Source organism: Malaclemys terrapin, chromosome 15, assembly GCF_027887155.1.
Source record: "Malaclemys terrapin pileata isolate rMalTer1 chromosome 15, rMalTer1.hap1, whole genome shotgun sequence".
NCBI lineage: Eukaryota > Metazoa > Chordata > Testudines > Emydidae > Malaclemys > Malaclemys terrapin.
In genome coordinates this window covers 438,366-464,607 of record NC_071519.1, presented here as the reverse complement: position 1 = coordinate 464,607, position 26,242 = coordinate 438,366, and the positions used below count along the sequence as shown (strand labels likewise).

Below are 26,242 nucleotides of genomic sequence, written 5' to 3'. Positions count from 1 at the left end.
CTCTAGGGGCGCCGGCTCCCACCCGGCCCCAGGGCGAGGACTGGCCGGCTCAGGGGGAGGGGAATGGGGCAGGGGCCTGTCCCCACTAGGGGGCGCCGGCTCCCACCCGGCCCCAGGGCGGGGACTGGCTGGCTCAGGGGGGTGGGGAATGGGGCAGGGGCCTGTCCCCTCTAGGGGGCGCCGGCTCCCACCCAGCCCCAGGGTGGGGACTGGCTGACTCGCGGGGGCCGGGGAACGGGACACATGGGGGATGCGGCTGTGACACTTGTCCCCTGGTCTGGGCTCTCACCCCAGGTTCAGACACTGGACAAAGCAGCCACTGGACGTCACCCCTGTACCCCACCAGGCCCCCCACCTCTCCTGGGGGAGCGTCCGGGCACTGGGCAGAAATGAGAGGCAAGGCAGGGCTGAGGGAAGAGGGGTTTATTGCCACATGGGATGGGGAGAGGGAATCACAGCTTGGGGGATAACCGGGGGGGGGAGTTTAGTTACAGAAAGAAACCAGGGCCCCCAGCCCCCCCCCCATTCTGTGCCAGCCCCGGAGTTGGGGCGGGGGGCTCACTGATCTAACCTGGATCAGAGACTAGCATTAATAATACGGTGGGCTCGGCCCGGCCTGGGACAACAAAACCAAAGCGGGGGTGAGGGGGCACCCCACAAGTTACTGCCCCAAGGGAGGGATGCAGGATTCCTGCTCCTGACCTCCCGGGGGGGGGTGGGGGGGGGTTTAGTGTGTAGTGCTGGGGGGCAGGATGGGCTCTAGCACTGGTGGGGGGGCAGCTCTAGTGGCGCGATGGGGGGGAGGATTCTTGTTGCAGGCGATTTTATAAATATATCTCCGTTTATGAGACTCTATATTGCACGTTACTCGGTTTAGAGGCATCACTAGAGGGGCGGGGGAGGGCGCTCTAGGCCTGGCTTCCAGGCGGGTTTTTTGGGGGGAGGGGAGAGCTGAGCCCTGCACACAGGTTTCCATCAGCCATTGCTAGGGCTCCGTTGGCATGGCGACCGTCGCAGGGATCCAGCAGCCTGTGGGAGGGTCTGTCAACCATTGCAGGGCGCTGTTCTCATGTTAACTGTTGCTAGGTTCCATCAACCATCAGTGGGCTCCGTTGCTGTGCCAACCATCAGTGGGGTCCATCGCCATGCCAACCATCACTGGGCTCTGTCGTGGGACCAACCATCACTAGGTTCCATCACCATGCCGACCGTTGCTCAGCTCCATCGACCGTCGCTAGGGCTTGCCAAGCGGGTGGGAAGGGAGGGTCATGTCTCCTAGGGGAGTTCCTCTAGGGGGCCAGGAATGGGTTGGTGGAGGATGGGAAACAAGGCTCAGAAAGTGCTTCTGTGGGGCCAGGAAGTGTGGGGGAGAGGGGGGGAGTATCCCCTGCCCCCCCCCCCAGCTCCCTAGATATCTGCCTCCAGCAGGTACTGCTCGGTGTAGCCCTTGGCCAGCTCCAGCCGCAGGCCGGCCCGGCAGAACTCGGCCAGCTCCCCCCAGAGGCTGGGCTCCAGGAAGAGCTGGCACATGACGTTGCCCCGCAGGGTGGGCAGGCGGGCCCGCAGGTGGTGCAGCAGCTGGCTCTTGAGGTGGGCGGGGTGGCGGCCGAAGGCGTCGATGTTGAGGTAGACCCAGTCCTCGCCCAGTGGGATGGGGAAGGGCTGGGTGCAGAGGGAGGCGGCCGTGGGCCGGGCCTTGCAATCCACCACCCAGTGCAGCTGCTTCTGTTGCAGCAGGGCCAGGTTGGACTCGCTGGGCTTGTAGGGCTGCCAGTCCTGGATGAGGGTGCGGCTGGGCAGGACCTCGCTCTGGAAGGCGGGACTCAGCACCAGGCCCCGCACCTCGCCTGGCTCCAGCGCCTCCGTGGGCAGCGGCTGGAAGCCGCCCGCCCACAGCTGGGCCACAGCCGCGTCCAGCCGGGCCAGCAGCTCCGCCGCGTTGAACCGCACCAGCAGGATGCCCTGGAGGGGGAGAGACGCAGGTAAGCCGGCTGGGGTATACAGGGACCTCCCTGCTGGGGACACGGGACGGGGAATGGGGCAGGAGGCGCCGGCTCCCACCCAGCCCCAGGGCGGGGACTGGCTGGCTCAGGGGGGCGAGGAATGGGGCAGGGGCCTGTCCCCTCTAGGGGGCGCCGGCTCCCACCCGGCCCCAGGGCGGGGACTGGCTGGTTCAGGGGGGCTGGGAAGGGGGCAGGGGCCTGTCCCCTCTAGGGGGCGCTGGCTCCCACCCGGCCCCAGGGCGCGGACTGGCTGGCTCAGGGGGGCGGGAAATGGGGCAGGGGCCTGTCCCCTCTAGGGGCACCGCCTCCCACCCGGCCCCAGGCCAGGGACTGGCTGGCTCAGGGGGGTGGGGAATGGGGCAAGAGCCTGTCCCCTCTAGGACAGAGAACCCAGGATTCCTGCCTCCTGCTCTCTCTCACCCACAAGACCCCACTCTGCTCCCAGAGCCAGAGAGAGAACCCAGGAGTCCTGCCTCCCTCCCCCTTCCCCAGTGGCTGCTGCTCCATTTTGCTCTCCCGGTATCACATGATATGACTGATTTCCACTAATTGAGCTAACCCCCACCCCCACCCCCCGCCAGACACCGCTCAGCCGGCTCACGTGGCCGGGTAAAGTGGGTCAGCAGCCACGATCTTCCCAGGAGCCAGATACCAGGGTGATGGGCAGGCTGACCCTGGGCGGAGAGGCCTGGTAGCCCAGAGCCGACCCATCAGCCACCGAGTGCGGCCGACTCCGGCCCAGGGATGGGAAGGACCCTGGGGCCAGCGGGAGTAGCCAGGCCAAGCCAGAGACCCCCACAGCTCACCCTGCTCTGGGAGGAACTAGACAGTGCTGCTGCAGTGGGTTCCCGCTGGACTCTCCAGCCCTGACCCTCTGGGGGTCCTTTCCCCATCATCTCCCCTTTTCCCATCACCTCCCCAGGCTTCCAAGGGTGGGCCCCAGAGCCAGGCCCACTGAGTCCTGTGCCCGGTTCTAGGGCCCCTGGGTTCTGTGCCTGGGACCCCTGGGTTCTGTGCCCGGTTCTAGGGCCCCTGGGTTCTGTGCCTGGGACCCCTGGGTTCTGTGCCCGGTTTGGGGGCCCCTGGGTTCTGTGCCTGGGACCCCTGGGTTCTGTGCCCGGGTCTGGGACCCCTGGGTTCTGTGCCCGGTTCTAGGGCCCCTGAGTTCTGTGCCCGGTTCTGGGGCCCCTGAGTTCTGTGCCCAGGGGCCACAGGACCTTTTCCCAGCTCTGTGTGACCTCGGGCAAGTCACCGCAAGGCTCTGGGCCTCAGTTTCCCCGTCAGTGGGGAGGATGGTTCTTCACCTAGTCAGCCAGTCTCTCGCTGTGTGGGGGGTTTGTGGTGCCCAGAACAAAGGGGCCCCATCTCAATCCCCCCTCCTCCCTCAGGGCACTACCGTAATGCACTTAATATCCCCTCCTCCTGCGTCTACCTGCTTGGTGATCAGCCGGTATTTCTTGAAGTCCTTGGGGCCCAGCTTGTCGTCCCGCGTCAGCCGCACCACCTTGACGCCGGGGTGCTGCTCCTTGACCAGCTCAGTGCAGAACCGCTGCAGGACGCCGGCCACACCTTTCCCCCGCTCCCAGGGCGCCACGCGCAGCCCCTCAACCAGCACCGTCTCTCCAGCGTCCACCACGCAGACCGACTGCAGCCCGATCTGGGGAGGAAAGGGGGGCAGGGGGCAGTGGGTTAGCATGGGCTGGGTGGGAACAGAACCACTGCTGGAATTAACGAGGGGGGGGGGCAGGTTAGCATGGGCCGGGCAGGAACAGAGCCACCGCTGGAATTAACGAGGGGGGGGAGCAGGTTAGCACGGGTTGGGCGGGAACGGAGCCACCGCTGGAATTAACGAGGGGGGGAGCGGGTTAGCACGGGTTGGGCGGGAATGGAGCCACCGCTGGAATTAACGAGGGGGGAGAACCACAGCTTGGATCAGGTTGTATTTTTTATTTCAACTGAATTTTTTATTTCCTTGTGTCAAAATAAAAAAAGAAAAAAAAAACATTTACAATGTGATTTGAGTTTAATAAAGAATCTTTTTAAGGCCTAAAACTTATTTATTCGCTCTTCAAACACGGAAATAAAAACGAACCAGGCAGGATCCAGGAGCCTCTCCCAAACTCTTGGCGTTAAAGGCGGCTCCGCTCTATAAAGAGAATCGGGGGGGGGACAGCGCGCTGGGGAGGCGATGCTTTATGAACAGGGCCCAGCTGATTAGCTTACGGGATTTAGGCCAGCGGCTCTCAACCTTCCCCGACCGATGTGCCCCTTTCAGGAGTCGGATTGGTCTTGCGTACCCCCAAGTTTCACCTCACTTAAAAACGACGTGCTTCCAAAAATCAGACATCAAAATACAGACGCGTCACAGCGCACGGTCAGTGACAAATTACTTCTGGTTCCCATATAATTACAAAATAAATCAGCTGGCATATAACGACGGTGCTCACGTCTCGGTGTATCGCACGCAGAGCCGTATAAACCAGTCATTGTCTGTGGGAAACTGGCGTTTGGACTGACTTCACTAGTGCTTTCTCTGGAGCCTGTTGTAAAACGAGGCAAATCTCTAGAGGAGTTGATGGAGCCCCTGGACGATCTGTGTACCCCAGGGGTACGTGTGCCCCTGCTTGAGAACGGCTGATTTGCAAGCGACGCCAGCGAGGAGGAACTCAAGCTCCGCTCACTTTCTCCTGGGCGGATTTGAAAACGTTCCCAGCCCGCTGGGCAACGATCGGTTTAATTCACCGCCTCCCGTTAATCCCGGCTTAATCAACGAGCCGCAGAGGGAAAACGAGACGCTGGGGGTCGCCAAACCAGTGAAGGGCGTTCGGTTCAAGAGAAGCGATTTGGAGAGGGGGGCTTGGCGCGTTTCTCTCAGCTCCAGCGCCCGTCCGAGCACGGCCTGACCAAAGCCCCGGCAGAAAGGGACCACGCAAGGCCCCTGGCACCAGTTCCGGAGCAAAGTGCACGATTAACGAAGCCCGTTGCTTCCATGCCATACAGCCTCCTGCATAGCAAACGGACGGACCTAAGGGCGCGTTAAGGTCCCAGTGAGCTGGGGTTAGAGCAGCGGTTCTCAACCAGGGATACGTGTACCCCGGGAATATTTGCCTCGTTTTACAACAGGCTCCGAGAAAGCACTAGTGAAGCCAGTCCAAACGCCAGGTTCCCACATACAGTGACTGGTTTATACGGCTCTGCATGCGATACACCGAGATGGGAGCACCGTCGTTATATGCCAGCTGATTTATTTTGTAATTATATGGGAACCAGGAGGAAATCAGTCATAGCGTGGCTATGACACTTCTGTATTTTGGTGGCTGATTTTCGTAAGCACGTCGTTTTGAAGTGAGGGGTAACTTGGGGGTACGCAAGACAATCCGACCCCTGAAAGGGGGCCAGAGCCACTGGCTTGGAGCCAGCCCGTGCGAATGCACCTTGTGCTGGAGAAAGCACTGCAGTACAAATGGAAAAGCCGGTTAAAATGGATGATTTAAATCAATCCCCGCCCCGTGCCTTGCATCGGGAGGGTGTGAGCAGTGCCCGGTATGATGGGGGACCCTGATCTCGGGGCGGGGGGAGGGAGAGAGGGGAGGTCTGTGTGGCACCTGAACAATAGGGGACTGGGGGGGGGGTGATGAGTCATCCCTGAATTACAGCCTGATTAAGCCCCATGCGGAGATGACTCCTTCCTGCGCTAGGCTCCAGCCAATCCACCAGCCAGGGGCTGGGCTGGCGACGCAGGAGACAGGGCCCTGGGAGAGTAACAGGCCCACGGGCCGTATCCTGCCCCAGGCTGGCTCCCGGCTTGGCTCCCAGCCCTGCCCTCGTTCTGGGCCTTGCTGCCACTGCTCCAACCACTAGGCCTGACCCTCCCTGGGCGGGGCTTTTAGGCATTACCAGGCTGTATATGACCAGAGGATGAATTTCAGCCTATTCCCCCCAGTCACAGGATGCAGCCACCTCTGGGGCGGGGCGGCTGGTTACACAGGGACCCCTCGCCTGGCGCTGAGACGCGCCCATCTCTGGGGCGGGGCGGCCGGTTACACAGGAACCCCTTGCCCGGCGCTCAGATGCAGCCACCTCTGGGGTGTAGCAATGGGGGGGGTGTCTTTTTATATGGTGGACCCCTGGAGTCGTTACAAGAATTCGTCATTTGGTCGGGTCCCATCGGACAGCTCCAAGTCTGAACCCCTCCCCCCCCCACCCCAGGTAATTCTGCCTGGACAGACGTCACATGGTTCCCACCCCGGTCCCCCATTGGCCGAGCATTGGGGGCGAACACAAATTCACTCCCGCGTCGACCATTTCCGGGGGCTTGAGGCCAGAGCTGAAGCTGCGTTTGGGTCGCTGCCCCTGCCCCGGCGCCAGGTGGTTCCTGCACCCGGACCAACCGGGCCTGGCTTGTCAGCTCAGGTTTCTCCCGGTTCGGGGGCTGGCCTGGCTGGAGGCGAGATCCGAACCCGGGGCAGGGAGCAGGGTTCACGGGCAATGCGCCCACCTCTGGCTCTGACGCGAGCGTGATGCGGATCTATAACAGCCAGGGACACGGGTCGATCCCGCCGCAGCTCAAAGCAGGTCAGAGCGGGGAGCCCGCCGGGAGACGAGAAATGGGGCAGGGGGAGGGGCCATGCTGGGGGAGGTGCGGGGAAGGATTACTGGGATGCAGACAGCCTGGGGGGGCAGGAATACAGACTCCACATGCAGCCACCTCGGGGTGGAGAGTGGGGGCTATTTATACAGGGACTCCTCACCCACCACTGAGATGCAGCCACCTCTGGGGCAGGGCGGCTGGTGACACAGGGACTCCTCGCCCGGCACTGAAATGCAGCCACCTCTGGGGTGGGGCGGCTGGTGACACAGGGACTCCTCACCCACCACTGAGATGCAGCCACCTCTGGGGCGGGGTGGCCGGTTATCCAGGGACCCCTCGCCCGGTGCTGAGATGTGGCCACCTCTGGGGTGGGGCAGCTGATTATACACTGACCCCTTGCCCGGCGCTGAGATGCAGCCACTTCTGTGGAGTAGCATCTGGGATCTTTTTATATGGGGGACCCCCTAACCCGGCTCACTCTGCCCCAGGAGCGAGTACCCCTCAGGCCCAGGTGCATCCCTCTGCAGGACACTGCCGGGTCCGATGTCCCACTCACCACTTCTCCGTTCTTCTTGGCCAGCACCACAGTGCGGTTGGGCTCGCGGATCCAGGCGTGGTAGCGGCTGGGGAGATAATCCAGGCCCCCGTAGATGCCCTTCGACATGGCCAGGATCTCCTCAAACTCCTTCTCTGTCGCCACCACGAACTGCAGCTGCGGGTCGCTGCTGATCCCCGGCTCCAACTTCATGCCCCTGGCTAGCAGGGTTGCAGGGAGAGAGCAGAGCCATGAGACCACCGTGGGTGGGGAACATCCACGGACATCCACACACACCCACGCTGTAGCCTATAGGATTAACCTGCTTGCTTGCATAGATTAAACTATAAGAAAAGATCTAACACAGAAACCTGATTTCCTGTGGCTGCGGCTTGGCCGCAGTCCCAGTATTTCTGGCTCTGTTTTGTGGTTTTAACTTATAGGTTTTGAATTTAATCTTGCAAGATAAAAAGTAATATTCTAACGTAATAGTGTTATTATTTAAAGAGCATTGTTATTTAATGTGATACGCGCATTTAAGGGGCTTTGTTGGAGGTGGTCCCCTCTACTCTCCCAGGCTGCACCTCTGATCCATCTGCCGCAGTATCCCCAGCTGTTTGGCAGGTCCCGACAGAGGGAAAAGACCTCTCGATCAGCTACGAGCCATCGAGGGAAGAGAGGGGAACGCGCCCCCACCCTTCTATCATTTATTTGGGACTTACTGACCTAAGTGTAAAACCGGTTTGGGGTATTATTTCCTGTCGTTTCTGGGAAGGGACGCCTTCAGTTCAGGGCCGGCTCTAGGTTTTTTGCCACCCCAAGCTCCGAGAGCGGAACCATCCAGGCAAAAAAAAAAAAAACCCTCTGAGAGCGGAACTGCCCAGAATGCCGCCCCTGGAATTGTACTTTGCTGGTGCCTAGAGCCGGTCCCGCTTCAGTTTCAGAGTTCATTATAGTTCATTACATAATCTCGTGACGTGTTAGAATTGGAGTGAGTTCTATGTTACGTGTTAAGGTAAGTGGAGTAAGGGCAAGAGTGGAGTCTGTTGGAGTTGCCCGCAGTCTGGCTTTAGAAAACTTTGCCAGAAAATACATTCAGGAACGTGGAGGAGGTTTAGAATAGCTGAGAAATAGCGGGGTGATTTCTGAGCATGGTAACCCACGGGGTTTTGTGAGTGAGGTATTTGATGTAGAAACAGAGCAGAAAAAGATCAGGACTAAACTGGTAAAAGGAAGAGCTGTTGAATGCCTGCTCGTGGCTTGTAGTTCGCTGGCAAAGAAATTGAATAAAAATGAGAGTTACTCAGGAAAGCCCAGTGAACTGTGGATGCCAGCCTAACATCGCTGGAGGGCTCTAGATCAGACCGTGGTCGGCTGTTGGACAGAATCAGAGAGTTGAAAAGTTAAGAGATGTGTTAGAGGAGGATAAAGAATCGGTTCCCGTCCCTATTGGCACAGTGGAACCAACGGAGACAAAAAACTCTGCAGGGCCAGTTACTAGAAGTAGGGTAAGAGAATGAGCTCAGGTTAATACTGTACCTTTAGGAGCGGAGCTGGAGATTGGTCTGAGGAGCCGCAGGGAGAGTCAGGAGAGGAAGTTGGCGGTGCAGGAGATACCGGCCGTCTGCAGATAGAAAGTAAGTCTCAGGGTGGCACCACCGGAGGGGTTCATCATAGAGGAGGTGACTAGTGATGTAAAGGATGAGGTGAGCACAGCAAAGGGGGAGGAAATATCCTCTCCTCTGCTAGTGTCCGCCCCTGACAGTGAAGAGGGAGTGCCTTTAGAGACCGTGATTGTTCAAGGACTAGAACAGGGGTAGGCAACCTATGGCACGCATGCCGAAGGCGGCACGCTAGCTGATTTTCAGTGGCACTCACACTGCCCGGGTCCTGGCCACCAGTCCGGGGGACTCTGCATTTTAATTTAATTTTAAATGAAGCTTCTTAAACATTTTAAAACCCTTATTTACTTTACATACAACAATAGTTTAGTTCTATATTATAGACTTTTATAGAAAGAGACTTTCTAAAAACATTAAAATGTATTACTGGCACGTGAAACCTTAAATTAGAGTGAATAAATGAAGACTCGGCACACCACTTCTGAAAGGTTGCCGACCCCTGGACTAGAAGATGCGGTGTCACAAGTGACACAAGTAGCTAGTGCTTGTGATGTAGTTATCTCTAGGTTACAACAGAGAGAGCTACAACAACCAAGGAATACGATTCATAGATTCTAGAACGGGAAGGGACCTCGAGAGGTCATCGAGTCCAGTCCCCTGCCCGCATGGCAGGACCAAATACTGTCTAGACCATCCCTGATAGACATTTATCTAAACTACTCTTAAATATCTCCAGAGATGGAGATTCCACAACCTCCCTAGGCAATTTATTCCAGTGTTTAACCACCCTGACAGTTAGGAACTTTTTCCTAATGTCCAACCTAGACCTCCCTTGCTGCAGTTTAAGCCCATTGCTTCTTGTTCTATCCTTAGAGGCTAAGGTGAACAAGTTTTCTCCCTCCTCCTTATGACACCCTTTTAGATACCTGAAAACTGCTATCATGTCCCCTCTCAGTCTTCTCTTTTCCAAACTAAACAAACCCAATTCTTTCAGCCTTCCTTCATAGGTCATGTTCTCAAGACCTTTAATCATTCTTGTTGCTCTTCTCTGGACCCTCTCCAATTTCTCCACATCTTTCTTGAAATGCGGTTCCCAGATTTTCTGCTCCTCCACCCAATGTTACATTGGCACCATATAGATCAGGAGATCCAGTCCTTTATGGGTCGACATTTATTAGCATTTGGGCAATCATCCACATTGTCTAGGTCCCTAGAATTCCGTGGACCTTCTACACCCCCTTGGTGTATGCTGGTATCACCTGGTGGATCGGATTAAGGAACCCCCAGGGTTAGGCCGAGGTGTCCCTAGGTACCTGCGTTGGCAAAATAACCCTAACCCACGTAGTAACCCTGGACCTTCGAGTCTGCAGGCCCCTCGACAGGGTTATGCGTTTGAATCCCATATATGGGCCCTGGACCGTGTTCCTTTCTTTTCAGATGCCGCACAGAACAATTCACGCCTGCAGAGACCCAAGTCAAAGATGGGGACTCAGTTGTAAGGATGTTTAAGCAGACGCTTAAGGCTCAACGACGGGATATCCGGAAACTCCGAGTCCATATGATTGAGCTGGTGATGGAAGGCCAGGGCCCGGCACCCTCAAACCGTCCGGTGGCCTCCGTTAACTCATTTCCTTCTCTCCGGTGGACAGCCTCCGGAGATAGAGAAGGAGAACCCGTAGACTATTTGTCTGCATACTCTACAAATTCCTCGGCATGATGCCAACCTGCCCCGAGCGTAGTCATAGCCCCGTTAGGCAGGGATGCCAGCAGGGGGAGACCCACAGTATCTGCAGTGGTGGGGGGCTGCCACAGGAATTTTATTATAGATACTGAGGCAGCAATTAGCATTTTCCATGTCAAGGATCCTAGATCCTCTTTTCTGTCATCAGGGTGTACAAAGACACTTGCAACTTTGGCAAGTAATCAGGTTGTTACCACACTACCTATACCCATTGAAGTACAGATAGGTCACCTAAGAAAGGTTCATACCTTTGCGTTGATGAAATTAGCAGACCCAGAGAATTGTCTATTGGGAACTGCAAACAGGGATGTGTTCTTGATCTGGGTAACCAATTATTGTGTCTTACCGTAGAACAGGAAAAGGATGACTCACCAGTAGTCATACCTGAGTGTGGCCTGGTGTCATAGACTCACAGAATATCAGGGTTGGAAGGGACCTCATGAGGTATCTAGTCCCACCCCCTGCTCAAAGCAGGACCAATTCCCAACTAAATCATCCCAGCCAGGGCTTTGTCAAGCCGGGCCTTAAAAACCTCCAAGGAAGGAGATTCCACCACCTCCCTAGGGAACCCATTCCAGTGCTTCACCACCCTCCTAGTGACATAGTGTTTCCTAATATCCAACCTAGATCTCCCCCACTGCAACTTGAGACCATTACTCCTTGTTCTGTCATCTGCCACCACTGAGAACAGTCTAGATCCATCCTCTTTGGATCCCCCCTTTCAGGTAGTTGAAAACAGCTATCAAATCCCCCCTCATTCTTCTCTTCTGCAGACTAAACAATCCCAGTTCCCTCAGCCTCTCCTCAGAAGTCATGTGCTCCAGACCCCTAATCATTTTTGTTGCCCTCCTCTGGACTCTTTCCAATTTTTCCACATCCTTCTTGTAGTGTGGGGCCCAAAACTGGACAGAGTACTCCAGATGAGGCCTCACCAATGTCGAATAGAGGGGAATGATCACGTCCCTTGATCTGCTGGCAATGCCCCTACTTATATAGCCCAAAATGCCATTAGCCTTCTTGGCAACAAGAGCACACTGTTGACTCATATCCAGCTTCTCGTCCACTGTGACCCCTAGGTCCTTTTCTGCAGAACTGCTGCTTAGCCATTCGGTCCCTAGTCTGTAGCAGTGCATGGGATTCTTCCGTTCTAAGTGCAGGACTCTGCACTTGTCCTTGTTCAACCTCATCAGATTTCTTTTGGCCCAATCCTCTAATTTGTCTCAGTCCCTCTGTATCCTGTCCCTACCCTCCAGTGTATCTACCACTTCTCCCAGTTTAGTGTTGTCACGGAGTATTGGGGAACTCAGGGCCCTGCACCCCCGGCTTCCTACGATTCACTGCGACTCTCAGCCAGCCAGTAAAGCAGAAGGTTTATTTGGATGACAGGAATGCAGTCCAAGACAGGTCTTGCAGGCACAGACAACAGGGACCCCCTCAGTTAGGTCCATCTTGGGGTCCCCGGGCATCCCAGCCCAGCCCCCCCTGGGAGGTCAGAGCCATCTCTGCCTCCCAGCCATCTCTCCAGCCTGCTTCCCACACTCTGGCTTCCGCGACCCCTCCCACAGCCTTTGTTCAGTTTCCCGGGCTAAGGAGTCACCTGGCCTTCAACCCCTTCCTGGGTTCTCATGTTACACACTCAGGTATGCGCCCTCGGGCTGTCTCCCATCCTCCAATGCAGACTATTCCAGCCACACTCCCCTGTCAGCATTCACAGACCACAGTGAGAACAGGCCCAGTTCGTCACATCTCCCCCCTTCGAGACCGAACTGAGCAGGGTCACTTTAGCCAGTGACCCGGGGAAGTTCGAACCTACTCCCGTTCCCATGGATGCCCCCGCATCCCTCCCATTCCTTGGTGAGAATTACACCAGGGCCCTTCAGTTTCACGCCCCCCCTTAGGTCAGGGGTGCTTGATGGCACTCGCAGTTCGCATGTGGGAAGGTTTATGCGGCCTGTGCCCTTTTCCCACCCCCATACCTCTGGGGCTCCAACTGGGCTGTGGTCTTCTCCCAGCGCTCCAGTCTGGAGGTCTGTGCTTTGGGCTCTCTTAGTTCAGAGCCGCCTTTTTAACCTTGGCCACCCTCCGGAAAGGCTCCTCTATGCTGGGCAAGGGTCCTAAAGCTGTTTTCCCCTTGTCCCAGGCCTTCCTCCCCCTCTGACAGGGGTCACAGGATCCGCAGTACTGTCGGACAGTAACAAAGACCCCAGGCCAGTAAAAGCTCCGTAGCAGCCTCTGCTGGGTACGCCAGGTTCCCTGGTGCCCTGAGAGGGGAATGTCATGGGCCCGGCACAGCAGCTGGCGGCGATACTTCTGGGGTACCACCAGCTGCCTCCTGATCCCCCCTGACTCCATTTTCCCTGGGGGAGCCCATTCTCGGTACAGGAACCCCTTCTCCCACAGGAACCTTTTCCGGCCACCTCGTCCCATGGTCTGTACCGCATTGAGGTCGGCTAGGTCCCTTATCTTCCGCAAGGAGGAGTCTCTCTGTAACTCGGCCTGGAACTCAGCAGCTGGGACAGGGATGGCCACCTCCTCTTCCTCGCCCGCTGGGCCTGAAGCTGCAGCCTCCCTGAGCCGTGTCCCTGGGCGTTCCCTCCCCACCAGGTTAGGGTCCTGCGCCTCAGGCAGGGCACCCCCCCCAAGGCCAGGGCGCAGTGCCCCTCGCCGGCTCTGACTGCGGGTCACAACCAGTGCCTTTTGGGGGCTGCTTGGCCAGTTCTCCAGGTCCCCCCCCATCAATACCTCAGTGGGCAAATACGGGTGTACCCCCACATCCTTGGGGCCCTCCTTGGCCCCCCACTTCAGGTGTACCCTTGCCACGGGCACTTTGACTGGTGTTCCGCCCACCCCCGTCAGGGTCAGGTAGGTGTTGGGCACCACCTGTTCTGGGGCCACCACCTCGGGCCGGGCCAGCGTCACCTCTGCGCCCGTATCCCAGTATCCATTGACCTTCCTCCCATCCACCTCCAGGGGAACAAGGTACTCTCTCCGGAGGGACAGCCCCGCGCCTACCATATAAACCAAAAACCCTGAATCTGGAGCATCCAGCCCCCTAGAGGAGCTGGCCTGGAGCTCTCCTCCCTCCTTAGCAGGTGGTACTCTGCCAGCCCCCCTTCCCTGGGAATGCTGCCTTTCGCCGGGCTGGGTCTCTACCCAGTCAACCCTCTGTGGGTTCGGTCTGCTCAGTCTGTCCCTGAGCCTAGGGCACTGGGCCCGTATGTGGCCCTTTTGGCCACAGTGGTAGCAGCCCATGTCCCATGGGTCCCCTTGAGTAGGTCGGATGGTCCTGATGCCGGATGCTCCCCTCTGATGGGTTTTTTCTGTATTTTCCCATGGGGAGGTCCCATGGTGACTCTCTCTCTGCGTTGTGGTGGGACTGTTCCTTTGGGACTCCTCCCTTTTATCTCCTGACCGGCTCTTTACAAACTCATCGGCCAGCCGGCCTGCCTGTCGCGGGGTCTCTGGCTTTCTGTCCACCAACCACAGCCTCAGGTCGGATGGGCACCGCTCATACAGTTGCTCCAGTACCAGCAGTTTGACCAGGTCCTCCTTCGTCTGGGCCCCATCAGCCCACTTGCTGGCGTATCCTTCCATGCGGACGGCTAGTTGCAGATATGAGATCTCAGGGGTTTTATCCTGACTCCGGAACCTTTCCCGGTACATCTCAGGAGTCAGCCCAAACTCACGTAGCAGGGCCTTTTTGAATAGTTCGTAGTCCCCTTTCTCTGCCTCTTCCAGTTGGCGGTACAATGCCACGGCTTTGGGGTCCAGTAAGGGGGTAAGGACCCGGAGTCTGTCCGCGGGATCAACCCGGTGCAGCTCGCAGGCCGTCTCAAAGGCCTCCAGGAAGTCATCCATGTCCTCCCCCTCCTTGTGTGGGGCCAGGATGCACTTATCAAAGCTCCGTGCAGTCCTGGGTCCCCCCTCACTCACCGCAGCCGGGGGTTCGCTGCCCCTCAGTCTCGCCAGTTCCAGTTCATGCTGACGCTGTCTCTCATTCTCCTGTCTCTGTCTCTCTTTCTCCTCCCGTTCATGCTGTCTCTGTTGTTCACGATCCTCCAGCTGTCTCAGTTTTAGCTCTTTCTCCCATTCCAGCCAATTCCGCTCCACGGATGCCGAACGTCGCCGGGAGGATCCTCTGCTGGCCGGCGAGCTTCGCCGGGAGGGTCCCCTGCTGGCCGGGGGGGTCACGGCGCCTTCGGTATTTGCTGGGCTCCTCCCCACCCTTCCCCTAGGCATAGGAAGGAGGGGTCTCGGGAAGCCCTCAGCAGCCGGCTGACCACTCCCAGCTGGGACAGACACTGGTGCCTGCGCTGCATTTGCCAGGCTGCTTCCCTGAGACACAGGGATCAGTTCATTCGCGCGATCTTCCGCCTCCAGCCGGGCAATGAGCTGTTCTTTGGTGAGCCTCCCAATGCACAGCCCCCTCTGCTTGCACAGCTCCACCAGGTCGCTCTTAAGCCGCTTGGCATACATCTTCCTGCTGGCCACTCACCGGCCTGTGTGCTCACCGCTCCCCACAGTTCCCAGGGGGCCCCCTAGTGTGCCAGCCCTTCTCGAGGTCACCACCTCTCTGCCAGGGTCGAGCTGCAGACTCCTCCGCCCCTGGGACCACTCGCTGCGATCCCCCCGGGGGACCCTGTTACTGCAAAAGTCCTTCTCGCTGGTCACACACTCCCAGGGGTAATAACCGTCTCTCTCTCACTCTTCAGCACGCCTGGTCCCCGTCAATCCCCCTTCGTTTTACTGCTCCCCAGTCACTTACTGCAGGAAGCGCCGTCCACGGGGTGCAGTAGATCCCGCCGCTGCCACCAGTTGTCACGGAGTATTGGGGAACTCAGGGCCCTGCACCCCCGGCTTCCTACGATTCACTGCGACTCTCAGCCAGCCAGTAAAGCAGAAGGTTTATTTGGATGACAGGAATACAGTCCAAGACAGGTCTTGCAGGCACAGACAACAGGGACCCCCTCAGTTAGGTCCATCTTGGGGTCCCCGGGCATCCCAGCCCAGCCCCCCTTGGGAGGTCAGAGCCATCTCTGCCTCCCAGCCATCTCTCCAGCCTGCTTCCCACACTCTGGCTTCCGCGACCCCTCCCACAGCCTTTGTTCAGTTTCCTGGGCTAAGGAGTCACCTGGCCTTCAACCCCTTCCTGGGTTCTCATGTTACACACTCAGGTATGCGCCCTCGGGCTGTCTCCCATCCTCCAATGCAGACTATTCCAGCCACACTCCCCTGTCAGCATTCACAGACCACAGTGAGAACAGGCCCAGTTCGTCACAAGTGTCATCTGCAAACTTGCTGAGAGTGCAGTCCACACCATCCTCCAGATTATTAATGAAGATATTGAACAAAACCGGCCCCAGGACCGACCCTTGGGGCACTCCGCTTGAAACCGGCTGCCAACTAGACATGGAGCCATTGATCACTACCCGTTGAGCCTGACGAGCTAGCCAGCTTTCTATCCAGCTTACAGTCCATTCATCCAGCCCATACTTCTTTAACTTGGCGGCAAGAATACTGTGGGAGACCGTATCAAAAGCTTTGCTAAAGTCAAGGAATAACACATCCACTGCTTTCCCCTCATCCACAGACCCAGTTATCTCATCATAGAAGGCAATTAGGTTAGTCAGGCATGACTTGCCCTTGGTGAATCCATGCTGACTGTTCCTGATCACTTTCCTCTCTTGAAAGTGCTTCAGAATTGATTCCTTGAGGACCTGCTCCATGATTTTTCCACGGACTGAGGTGAGGCTGACTGGCCTGTAGTTCCCCAGATCCAGTGGAAAACTCTGAACCTGAGGGGTAGGAGTTGAACAATCACGGAGACCAACCTGAGTTACAGGCGTTACTTCGCAAGCAGGCGAATGCCTTTGCTAAACACAAACATGATTGTGGATGCATGGCAGTCACTCTTGTTGTGGAAGGAGGAGAGATTTCAGTCCAGAGACAGTATCCTTACCCAGACCAGGCAAACCTGTACCTAGGAAAGACGACTATCAAGTCTTTACTGACACAAGGAGTACTACGTAGATGTACTTCTACTGCCAATTCCCCCATTTGGCCTGTGAAGAAACCAGATGGTTCTTGGCCTCTCACAATAGATTACAGACGCCTGAATCAGGTCACACCCACTTGTGTCCCCACAAGGGCCAAAATGCCAAATCTAATCAAGTCCTTTCATCCAGAGGCTGTGTGGTTTAAATGACCCGTGTTTAGCTACACAGACTAAAAAGGAGCATTTAGAAAGACTTGACGAGCTCCTGCAGATCCTAAAGGAAGCAGGGTTAAAGTGCAATCCGGCCAAGGCACAGCTAATGGCCAATTGTCTCTCTTTCTTGGGCCTCACCCTGACAATGGGGTGGAACCCCGGCACAACAGAAAGTAGATGCAATCCAAACATTGCCTTTACTACAGGACCCAACGGCTTTAAGATCGTTTTGGGGTTTAATGGGGTACCACAGGGATTTCAGTCCCAATTTTGCTTCTATTGCAGGTCCCTTGTATCAACGACTAAAGAAAGGTGCCCAATGGAAATGGTGTGAGCAGACACAGACGAAGTGTCCCAGCTAAAACAGGCCATGGTCAAGGCTCCAGTGTTGATCACTCCAAATCCCGAGATACGCGATCATCCAGAGATAGCGGTGAGTGTTAATGCGTTAGCGGCTGTGGCCTCACAAGAAAGGCATGGGAAAATCAGACCTGTGGCTTATGCCTCACATTTAATGTCATCAGTTGAACTTAAATATGACAATTGTGAAAAGTACCTATTGGCCACCAGTTGGGTCATACAACACTTTTCTTTTCTAATTGGCCTCAGCCCAATTATATTATGCTCATCGCACACTCCCCTTCAGTTCTTACTGTCCAATGGGGTAAAAGATGGGCAAGTTTCAAATACTCACCTAGCCCACTCGGCATTACTGCTGCAAGGGAAGGATATTGCAGTCAAACCTATTAGGACACCATCCTTGTTACCAACTGCTCTACTGTATCAAGGAGAGCCACACGCGTGTCCTGATCTTGATCAATTGGATCTAAGGGGGGAGGCAAAACAAAAGCTTTTCCAACCATTGATCCAGGAGACAGATTCCATTAATAGGTATCATTTCTTTGTTGATGGTTCTAGTTATTACTATCAAGGTAAACCTCGTACCGGGTTTAAAACTAATGTGAAGATAATACCATAGTGAAAGTAATCCGAGAGCTTTCCAAAACAGAAAGGGAAGGGTCGCTAACAATAGATCCTTTGTACAAAAGAAATGCACCATTAAAATCTCAGGTATATGAAGATCCTTGGATGGCTTTGCAGATTGACTTTGTAGATCCTCACAGAGGTAACCAATATCTATGAGTGGTTATCGATGCTTTTTCAAAGTGGGGAGAGGCATTTCCTCTTAAAGGCAATTCTGCAAAAGCCACTGCCAAGGTCCTAGTAGAGCAAGTCTTCTCTCGCAGGGGGATCCCTGCAAAGGTAGAGTCGGACCAGGGATCATGGGACACTTCTTTAGGGACTGTCTTAAATTAATGGGAGTCCCACAGAGACTCCACATCTCATACAGACCACAGTCATCTGGGCTGGGGGAACGAACTATAAAAGTGATGTTGAGGAATCTGGTTGTTGCCAATGGACGTAACTGGGACACTCTCATGCCTGTCATTTTAATGGCATTGAGAGCGACATCGGCTGCATCTACTGATAAAACACCTTTTGAAGTGGTGACAGGCGGAACGATGCGATTACCAGAACATTTAATTTGGCACCAGTGGCACTCAATTAGAGGGAATAAAAATGGATACCTACCCGCAGAATCTGCCCAAACCTTTACATCAGCTCCACTTGCAGGTAGCTGCCAAATTGGGAAAATCCAGACGCAAGGCCAAGGCTTACTTTGACAAAAACCAGAGAGAGACTGCTTGGGTGCTTGGAGACCAAGTAATGTTGTTATCGTATAAATCACCAGAACAAGGGTTGTGTAACGATGGACCAGACCTTTCTGAATCATCCCTAAACTCAGTTCAGCCGGGTATAAAATTAGAATAACAGGAGGCAAGCGTAATAAAGACAAAATCTACCATGCTGATCAGTTAAAGCTGTATCGATCGTTCAAGTTGCAAGAGCAACTTCCTCCTCAGCAGGGCCGGCTCTAGCGTTTTTGCCACCCCAAGCGTGCGCACGCACACACACACACACACACACACGCACGCACACACACACACGCACACACACACGCACGCACACACACACACGCACGCACACACACGCACACGCACACACCACACACCACACACACACACACCACACACACACACACAAGCCACGATCGGCAGCAGCTCTACCGCCGCTTCATTCTACGGCGGCAAGTCCTTCGCTCCCACAGGGAGTGACGGCCCTGCCGCCAAATTGCCACCGAACGGCTGGACGTGCCGTCCCCCTCTTCATTGGCCGCCCCAGGCACCTGCTTGCTACGCTGGTGCCTGGAGCCGGCCCTGCTCCTCAGGACGTAAGTGAACAGCATCCGATGGAATCGCGACGACTGGAGCCCAGCAGATGGCACCCATGAAATGGACATGGAGATTTCTGATTGCTACTCCCTTATCGTTGCTCTAAGGGTAAGACTGAGCCAAAAATCGGGACTGAACTGTTACAACTCCATGAAACCAGACAACACGGTCGTGCTCCATTGCCAGAGCAGAATGGGGCACGGGTCCTATCCCCTCGGTGTCAGCGACTTGCGCAGAGCCGGGCAGCACACAGAGGGAACACGCGCACGCTGCTGACTGTTATCAACACGTCGGGGTCACCAATGTCAGACGCTACCGGGGTGGTGCTCTGCTCTGGTCAATGCTGGTATCAGTCGGCTGCGTGCGTGTTCCCTCGGTGTGCTGCCCCGGCTCTGTGCAGATCGCTGGCACAGCAAACCCCGAGAGACCCCCCCAATGACCACAGGCTCCCATAAAGTACGAAGGCACCAGCCAGGTTTATTGTCAAACGAAGCACAGTGATAGTTCCCCACAGACTCTACAGGACAAACTACGAATTTGTGCCCTCCAACAATGGACACAGCTCAGTGGCGGGACACTCCACTGCCCTCAGGCCAGACAAAGACACCACCCCAGGGATACATTCTTATACACAGGTACAAACAAGTTACACATCACCCCTGATGTACTGAGGTACAGCCCCTCTATGCATTAGGGTGTTGCCTCTGCCCTGGTACAGGTTGGTTCAAACAAACATGTCCCCTGTCTTTAGGCTGGGTCTGCCTGTTCCTTTTTATCTCTGTGGGATGTGTCCGTACCGGGATGTTCTGGTGCCATCCTGGGACACGTTCATCTTAGTAGTGCTTTATATGTGTGTACGTGCTTTTAGCAGCCTTCCTCTTGACAACTTCTGGGAGCAGGGCCGGCCTCTGGCTCACAGCTGAACTTTTGCTTTATGTTAGCAAAGTCTTCACCATTTCTTCAGTTCAGGCCTCATACCGGGCCTCTGATACAAGGGTTTATGTTTCAGGGCCTCATCTTACTACAATTAGTACACTCTAAATCAGGCTACAGCGCTCAACAGCGCTGCTAACAGCCGGCTGAGTCTCTGAAATGCAGCCACCTCTGGGGCGGGGCAGCTGGTTACACAGGGACCCCTCACCTGGCGCTGAGATGCAGCCACCTCTGGGGCAGGGCAGCTGGTGACTCAGGGACCCCTCGCCCGATGCTGAGATGCAGGGAGAGGAAGTGAAGATTAATTTTGTGTCCAAGTGAGGTTTGATGGGGGACATGCTGGGGTGGGGAGTGATGGGAAGCTGGGTGTCGTCAGTCACAGCCCCCCCTGCAGTCCCAGCCCTGGAGGTCCCCCCAGCTCTGCCAGTGCCCCTCACTCCCGACCCGCAGCCCCTGCTAGCCCGGCCCTGCCCCCCAGCTCTGCCGGTGTCCCTCACTCCCGACCCGCAGCCCCTGCTAGCCCGGCCCTGCCCCCCCCCAGCTCTGCCGGTGCCCCTCACTCCCGACCCACAGCCCCTGCCAGCCCGGCCGCCCCACACCCCAGCTCTGCCGGTGCCCCTCACTCCTGACCCGCAGCCCCTGCCAGCCCAGCCCTGCCCTCCCAGCTCTGCCAGTGCCCCTCACTCCCGACCTGCAGCCCCCTGCCAGCCCAGCCCTGCCCCCCACAGCTCTGCCGGTGCCTCTCACTCCCGACCCGCAGCCCCTGCTAGCCCGGCCCTGCCCCCCCCAGCTCTACTGGTGCCCCTCACTGCCGACCCACAGCCCCTGCCAGCCCTGCCCCCCGCCTCCAAGCTCTGCCGGTGCCCCTCACTCCCAATCCGCAGCCCCTGCCAGCCCAGCCCTGCCCCCAGCTCTGCCGGTGCCCCTCACTCCCGACCCGCAGCCCCTGCCAGCCCAGCCCTGCCCCCAGCTCTGCCGGTGCCCCTCACTCCCGACCCGCAGCCCCTGCCAGCCCGGACCTGCTCCCCCGAGCTCTGCCGGTGCCCCTCACTCCCAACCCGCAGCCCCTGCCAGCCCAGCCCCCGCACCCAGCTCTGCCGGTGCCCCTCACTCCCGACCCGCAGCCCCTGCCAGCCCAGCCCTGCACCCCCCCAGCTCTGCCGGTGCCCCTCACTCCCGACCCGCAGCCCCTGCCAGCCCCGCCCTGCCCCCCCAGCTCTGCCGGTGCCCCTCACTCCTGACCCGCAGCCCCTGCCAGTCCAGCCCTGCCTCCCAGCTCTGCCGGTGCCCCTCACTCCCAACCCGCAGCCCCTGCTAGCCCGGCCCTGCCCCCCCCAGCTCTGCCGGTGCCCCTCACTCCCGACCCACAGCCCCTGCCAGCCCGGCCGCCCCACACCCCAGCTCTGCTGGTGCCCCTCACTCCCAACCCGCAGCCCCCTGCCAAACCTGGGCTCCCCCCAGCTCTACTGGTGCCCCTCACTGCCGACCCACAGCCCCTGCCAGCCCTGCCCCCCGCCCCCAAGCTCTGCCGGTGCCCCTCACTCCCAACCCGCAGCCCCTGCTAGCTCAGCCCTGCCCCCCCAGCCCTGCCAGTGCCCCTCACTCCCGACCCGCAGCCCCCTGCCAGCCCCGCCCTGCCCCCCCCAGCTCTGCCGGTGCCCCTCACTCCCAACCCGCAGTCCCTGCTAGCTCAGCCCTGCCCCCCCAGCTCTGCCGGTGCCCCTCACTCCCGACCCGCAGCCCCTGCCAGCCCAGCCCTGCACCCCCCCAGCTCTGCCGGTGCCCCTCACTCCCAACCCACAGCCCCTGCTAGCTCAGCCCTGGGCTCCCCCCACTTGGAGCAGGCGTCTCCCCTGAGCGGACGCTGCCTGGCCAGGTTGGGGTGTCTCTGGTTTCACCGCGCCGGGAGCTGGTCATTAATATTAAAGGGAACCCGAGGCGGCCTGCGGCGGCGGGGGGGCGGGTTTACAGCTAGGCCATGCGAGACGGAAACGTCTGACCCGGGAACTCGACCCGCTGCCCCCCTGAAATATTCATCCCGGCCCCCTAAGGAGGTACAGAATCTTGGGGGGGGCAGGGCCCACGTCCATTCTGGTGCACCCCCCTCCAGCCAGCCCCCCCCCCCGTCTCCATCCGTCCCTGTTCTGCCTGAGCGTGGCCGGGGCCCAGCGCTGGTCCCCACCCTGCCCTACCCTAGGGTTCGAGCCCGGTCACGGTGGGGCAGCTGTGCCTACGATGCCCAGGGGCGGCTGCAGACCTGGGGGCAGGGGGCGGTGGCCTGACATGGGTGGGGCAGCTGTGGGGCAGGGGCAGCTGCCTTGTCCCATTTCTGGGACCTCCCTCACCCAGCTGCAAGCTGTCCCATCCCCAGGGATGGGGGGGATGGATGGGGGGGCTTACCCCTTCCCCCCGAGGCTGGCACCGCCCGCCCCATTGGTCCCCTTCTCATGGACAGACAGGTCGGGCCGGTTCTCCTCCCCCACCCCAGCCCGGGCCCATCCCCCGGCATCTGGCACCTGCAATCTGACGGAAAAAACTCCTTCCCACCCAGCTCCCCTCACCCTCCCTCCCCCCCCACTGACCCCCTGTGCGCCCACCTGCCCCATAGACACCCCTGGATCTGGGTCCGCCAGTCTGGGGTGGGCTGGGGGGGGGGATACAGAGGTGGCCAGACCCATGGGTCTGGACTGGGGGGGAGGGAAGGGGTACCAGGCTGGTGGCAAAGGAATGGGGGTACCCCAATCTGTGCCCCTATTCTCCTGGCCTTCCCCTTAGGGTCACACAGCAGGAGAGGGGGCTGGGAAGATGCTGTGACCCCCAATCCCTGCCTGCCCCCCCACCAGTTCGGTTTTGGAGGAGTTGGCGTTCGGCATCTGTCAGCTTCGTCTGCGTCACGTTCTCAGTGCCCGGCTAAAAACAGATCGTGTTAATCTGCTGGGGGGGGCGGAGATGGGGGGAGAGTTGCGGGGGGGGGGCAGGCATGGGGAGGAGGGGGATGCGTCAGGTCTTATTAATGTGGGGGGCCAGTCCCCCAGCTAGAAAATCCCACTGGGCCGTATCCGCGGGTGGTGGGGGGTGGACGGAGCTGCGGGGTGTGGGGCGTCACATCGCGTTTGACCGGCATCCGGGCTGGGGCGCATTTACCCCCAGGCATCCTTCGGCCTGGGCTGTCGCTGCCCTGGGGCCAGGCACGTTCTGCCTTTTGCCGGACCCTTCTCTTGCCTTCGGTTAAGGGCCGAGCTGGGGGCCCGCGGCCGCCCGACCGGCTTTGTAGCCTCGCGTTTGGGGTTATCTGCAGAACAGGAGACGTTTTTAGATGCGCTGACGCCGGAGCTCCCGGCTGCCGGGCACAGCTGGTGACGAGGGGGAATCGGACCCCCACAGCCTGGCCATGCGAGGGAGAGCGGAGAACGCACTGACCCCCAAGCCAGGGGCTGTCCCGCATGGCCCCCACATGGCGTTTATCCCTGGGGGTCGGGGTACCTGCCTGTGCCCTTAACCTGGCCCGACAACGCTGATCCGCTTGCATTCAATATTAACGGACCAGAGCCCCTGGGAGAAGCCGGCTGCAGCCCAGCGAGGGGGTCCCTCCTGCTCCCCTTTAATTCACTGTTCCTGGGGCCAGACTCCCCCGCTCCAGAGCCCCCCAGGCCAGGGGTTCAGCCGCTCGTGCTGGAGGTTGGAGATCCCGGGTCAGATCCCAGCTTTGCTCTTAAACAGGGTTTGAATAGAGACCCCCCCGCCTACCCCTGTGACCCTGCTGAGGGATGGGGGGGGCCCCAGTGAGCTCCCCACTCTGTCCCCTCTGTTGGGGGGGGCGTTAACGCTGCAATATGTCAGGTGAGAGAAAAGCTACCTGCAGGGGAGAGGGATGGGTGTGGGGCGGGGGAGGGGGATGGGTGTGGGGCGGGGGAGGGGGATGGGTGTGGGGCAGGGCAGGAGGATGGGTGTGGGGCGGGGGAGGGGGATGGGTGTGGGGCAGGGGAGGGGGATGGGTGTGGGGCGGGGGAGGAGGTTGGGTGTGGGGCAGGGCAGGAGGATGGGTGTGGGGCAGGGCAGGAGGATGGGTGTGGGGCGGGGGAGGGGGATGGGTGTGGGGCGGGGGAGAGGGATGGGTGTGGGGTGGGGGAGGGGGATGGGTGTGGGGAAGGGAACTCTGCCTGCAGGGCAGGAGGATGGGTGTGGGGCGGGGGAGGGGGATGGGTGTGGGGCAGGGGAGGGGGATGGGTGTGGGGCTGGGAACTCTGCCTGCAGGGCAGGAGGATGGGTGTGGGGCGGGGGAGGGGGATGGGTGTGGGGCAGGGGACACTCAGATTGTATAAGGTCCCTCTGCCTAGCGCCCTTCCCTGCCCAATTTGGGGGGCACAGGGAAAGTGGGTGGGTCATCTTGGGGCCCTAGAAGCAGCTAGATGGAGCAGGAATGTGGGGGAGGCTGATATTGGGGAGGGACGAGGCCAGCCCCCCCCCCAAGAAAAGCCCCCGGGGGGTTCCTTAGCAAGGGGTTACATCCTGAAGGTGGGGGGAGGCAACAGGGGGGTACAGCCACAGACAGAGCGCAGGGACCCGGGGACAGGTAGGGGGGCAGCTTCCTCCCTGCGCCCCTCCCCATGGCACCTGCGCCCCCTCCCCCCATGGCAGGAGTTCGGGGGGTGACAATCTCCCCTCCCCCCAGTCTTTGTTCCCAGGGGAAAGTGACGGGGGGGGGGGAGGGAAGAGGGAGGATCGGGCCCCGCCCGCCCCTTCCCCCCCCCCCCCCCGGGCCCGGGCGCGGGCGCATCCTCAGGGACCCAGGTGTCCGGGTAATGGCGACGGCTCCCTGGTAACAATGGGGGAGGGGCCAGCGGCATCCCCCCACGCCCCCCCCCACCGGGGATGCGGGGAAGGGGGCAGCAGCCTGCGGGGGGGGGGTCTTAGCACGAAGTGGGGATGTGCTAACAGAGCCGAAGACACTCCCTCCCCCAGCAGCCCCCCCAGAGACCCCTCCCCTTCAGAGATCCCCCTCCCACAGCAGCCCCCCCAGAGACCCCTCCCCTTCAGAGATCCCCCTCCCCCAGCAGCCCCCCCGAGACCCCTCCCCTTCAGAAACACCCCCTCCCGCAGCAGCCCCCCCAGAGACCCCCTCCCCTTCAGAGATCCCCCTCCCCCAGCAGCCCCCCCAGAGACCCCTCCCCTTCAGAGATCCCCCTCCCCCAGCAGCCCCCCCAGAGACCCCTCCCCTTCAGAGACACCCCCTCCCGCCCAGCCCCCCCAGAGATCCCCCTCCCCTTCAGAGATCCCCCTCCCCCAGCAGCCCCCCCAGAGACCCCCTCCCCTTCAGAGATCCCCCTCCCACAGCAGCTCCCCCAGAGACCCCCTCCCCTTCACAGATCCCCCTCCCCCAGCAGCCCCCCCAGAGACCCCCTCCCCTTCAGAGACACCCCCTCCCGCCCAGCCCCACCCAGAGACCCCCTCCCCTTCACAGATCCCCCTCCCACAGCAGCTCCCCCAGAGACCCCCTCCCCTTCACAGATCCCCCTCCCCCAGCAGCCCCCCCAGAGACCCCCTCCCCTTCAGAGACACCCCCTCCCGCCCAGCCCCCCCCAGAGACCCCCTCCCCTTCAGAGATCCCCCTCCCGCCCAGCCCCCCAAGAGATCCCCCTCCCCTTCAGAGACACTTCCTCCCCCAGCAGCCCCCCCAGAGACCCCTCCCCTTCAGATATCCCCCTCCCCCAGCAGCCCCCCCAGAGACCTCCTCCCCTTCAGAGACACCCCCAGCAGACCCCCCGAGACCCCCTCCCCTTCAGAGACACTCCCTCCCCCAGCAGGCCCCCCAGAGACCCCTCCCCTTCAGAGATCCCCCTCCCCCAGCAGCCCCCCCAGAGACCCCCTCCCCTTCAGAAACACCCCCTCCCACCCAGCCCCCCGGAGACCGCCCTCCCCTTCAGAGACACCCCCTCCCCCAGCAGCCCCCGCAGAGACCCTCTCCCCTTCAGAGACCCCCTCCCCTTCAGAGACCCCCTCTCCCCCAGCAGTCTCCCTCTAATGCCCCCATTGACCCCCTTTCCCCAGGAACCCCCTCCCCACCCATCCTCTCCATCAAACATCCCCCAATACCGCCTCCCCCCACACACACTCTTCCCCTGAGCCGCCCCCTCCCCAATCAATCCCCCCCGCCCTGAGCCCTAGAGGTCGCGGTGCCCCCCAGGTGGGGGGCGGGGTCCCTACCGGGAGCGGCCGGCGGTGGGTGGCTGGATGCGGGGTCAGGCTCCGCTGCTGGGGCCGGGCTGGGACGGTCCCTCTCCCCGCCCGGCCGCGGCGGCTATAAAGCGGGGCGCT

At 59.3% G+C, this 26,242-nt stretch overlaps 1 protein-coding gene across 3 annotated transcripts; it reads right to left on the bottom strand.

The window, feature by feature from the left end:
- Positions 1-408: 408 nt before the first annotated feature.
- Positions 409-26,242, bottom strand: NAT16 (N-acetyltransferase 16 (putative)). 3 transcript variants are annotated; one of them, XM_054049472.1, is made up of 7 exons: positions 26,132-26,195; positions 23,072-23,219; positions 20,136-20,201; positions 8,669-8,753; positions 7,151-7,350; positions 3,436-3,660; positions 409-1,962 (listed from the first exon to the last, which is right to left on the bottom strand). In XM_054049472.1, the coding sequence occupies exons 5-7, from the start codon at positions 7,340-7,342 to the stop codon at positions 1,408-1,410; spliced, it is 972 nt and encodes a 323-aa protein (XP_053905447.1). In that variant the 5' UTR covers positions 7,343-7,350; positions 8,669-8,753; positions 20,136-20,201; positions 23,072-23,219; positions 26,132-26,195; the 3' UTR covers positions 409-1,407. The 3 variants fall into 3 exon arrangements, with proteins under 3 accessions (XP_053905447.1, XP_053905446.1, XP_053905445.1); XM_054049471.1 differs by lacking the exon at positions 23,072-23,219 and having other exon boundaries at positions 26,132-26,224; XM_054049470.1 differs by lacking the exons at positions 20,136-20,201; positions 23,072-23,219 and having other exon boundaries at positions 26,132-26,242.

What these genes read in the sequence shown, in the direction of transcription:
- NAT16 (XM_054049470.1), bottom strand. Translation starts at nt 7,342, where the DNA reads ATGAAGTTGGAGCCGGGGATCAGCAGCGACCCGCAGCTGCAGTTCGTG. An exon ending in CCAAGAAGAACGGAGAAGTG is followed by an intron (nt 3,661 to 7,150) that starts GTGAGTGGGACA and finishes TTTCCTCCCCAG; the next exon opens with ATCGGGCTGCAGTCGGTCTG. An exon ending in ACCGGCTGATCACCAAGCAG is followed by an intron (nt 1,963 to 3,435) that starts GTAGACGCAGGA and finishes CTCCCCCTCCAG; the next exon opens with GGCATCCTGCTGGTGCGGTT.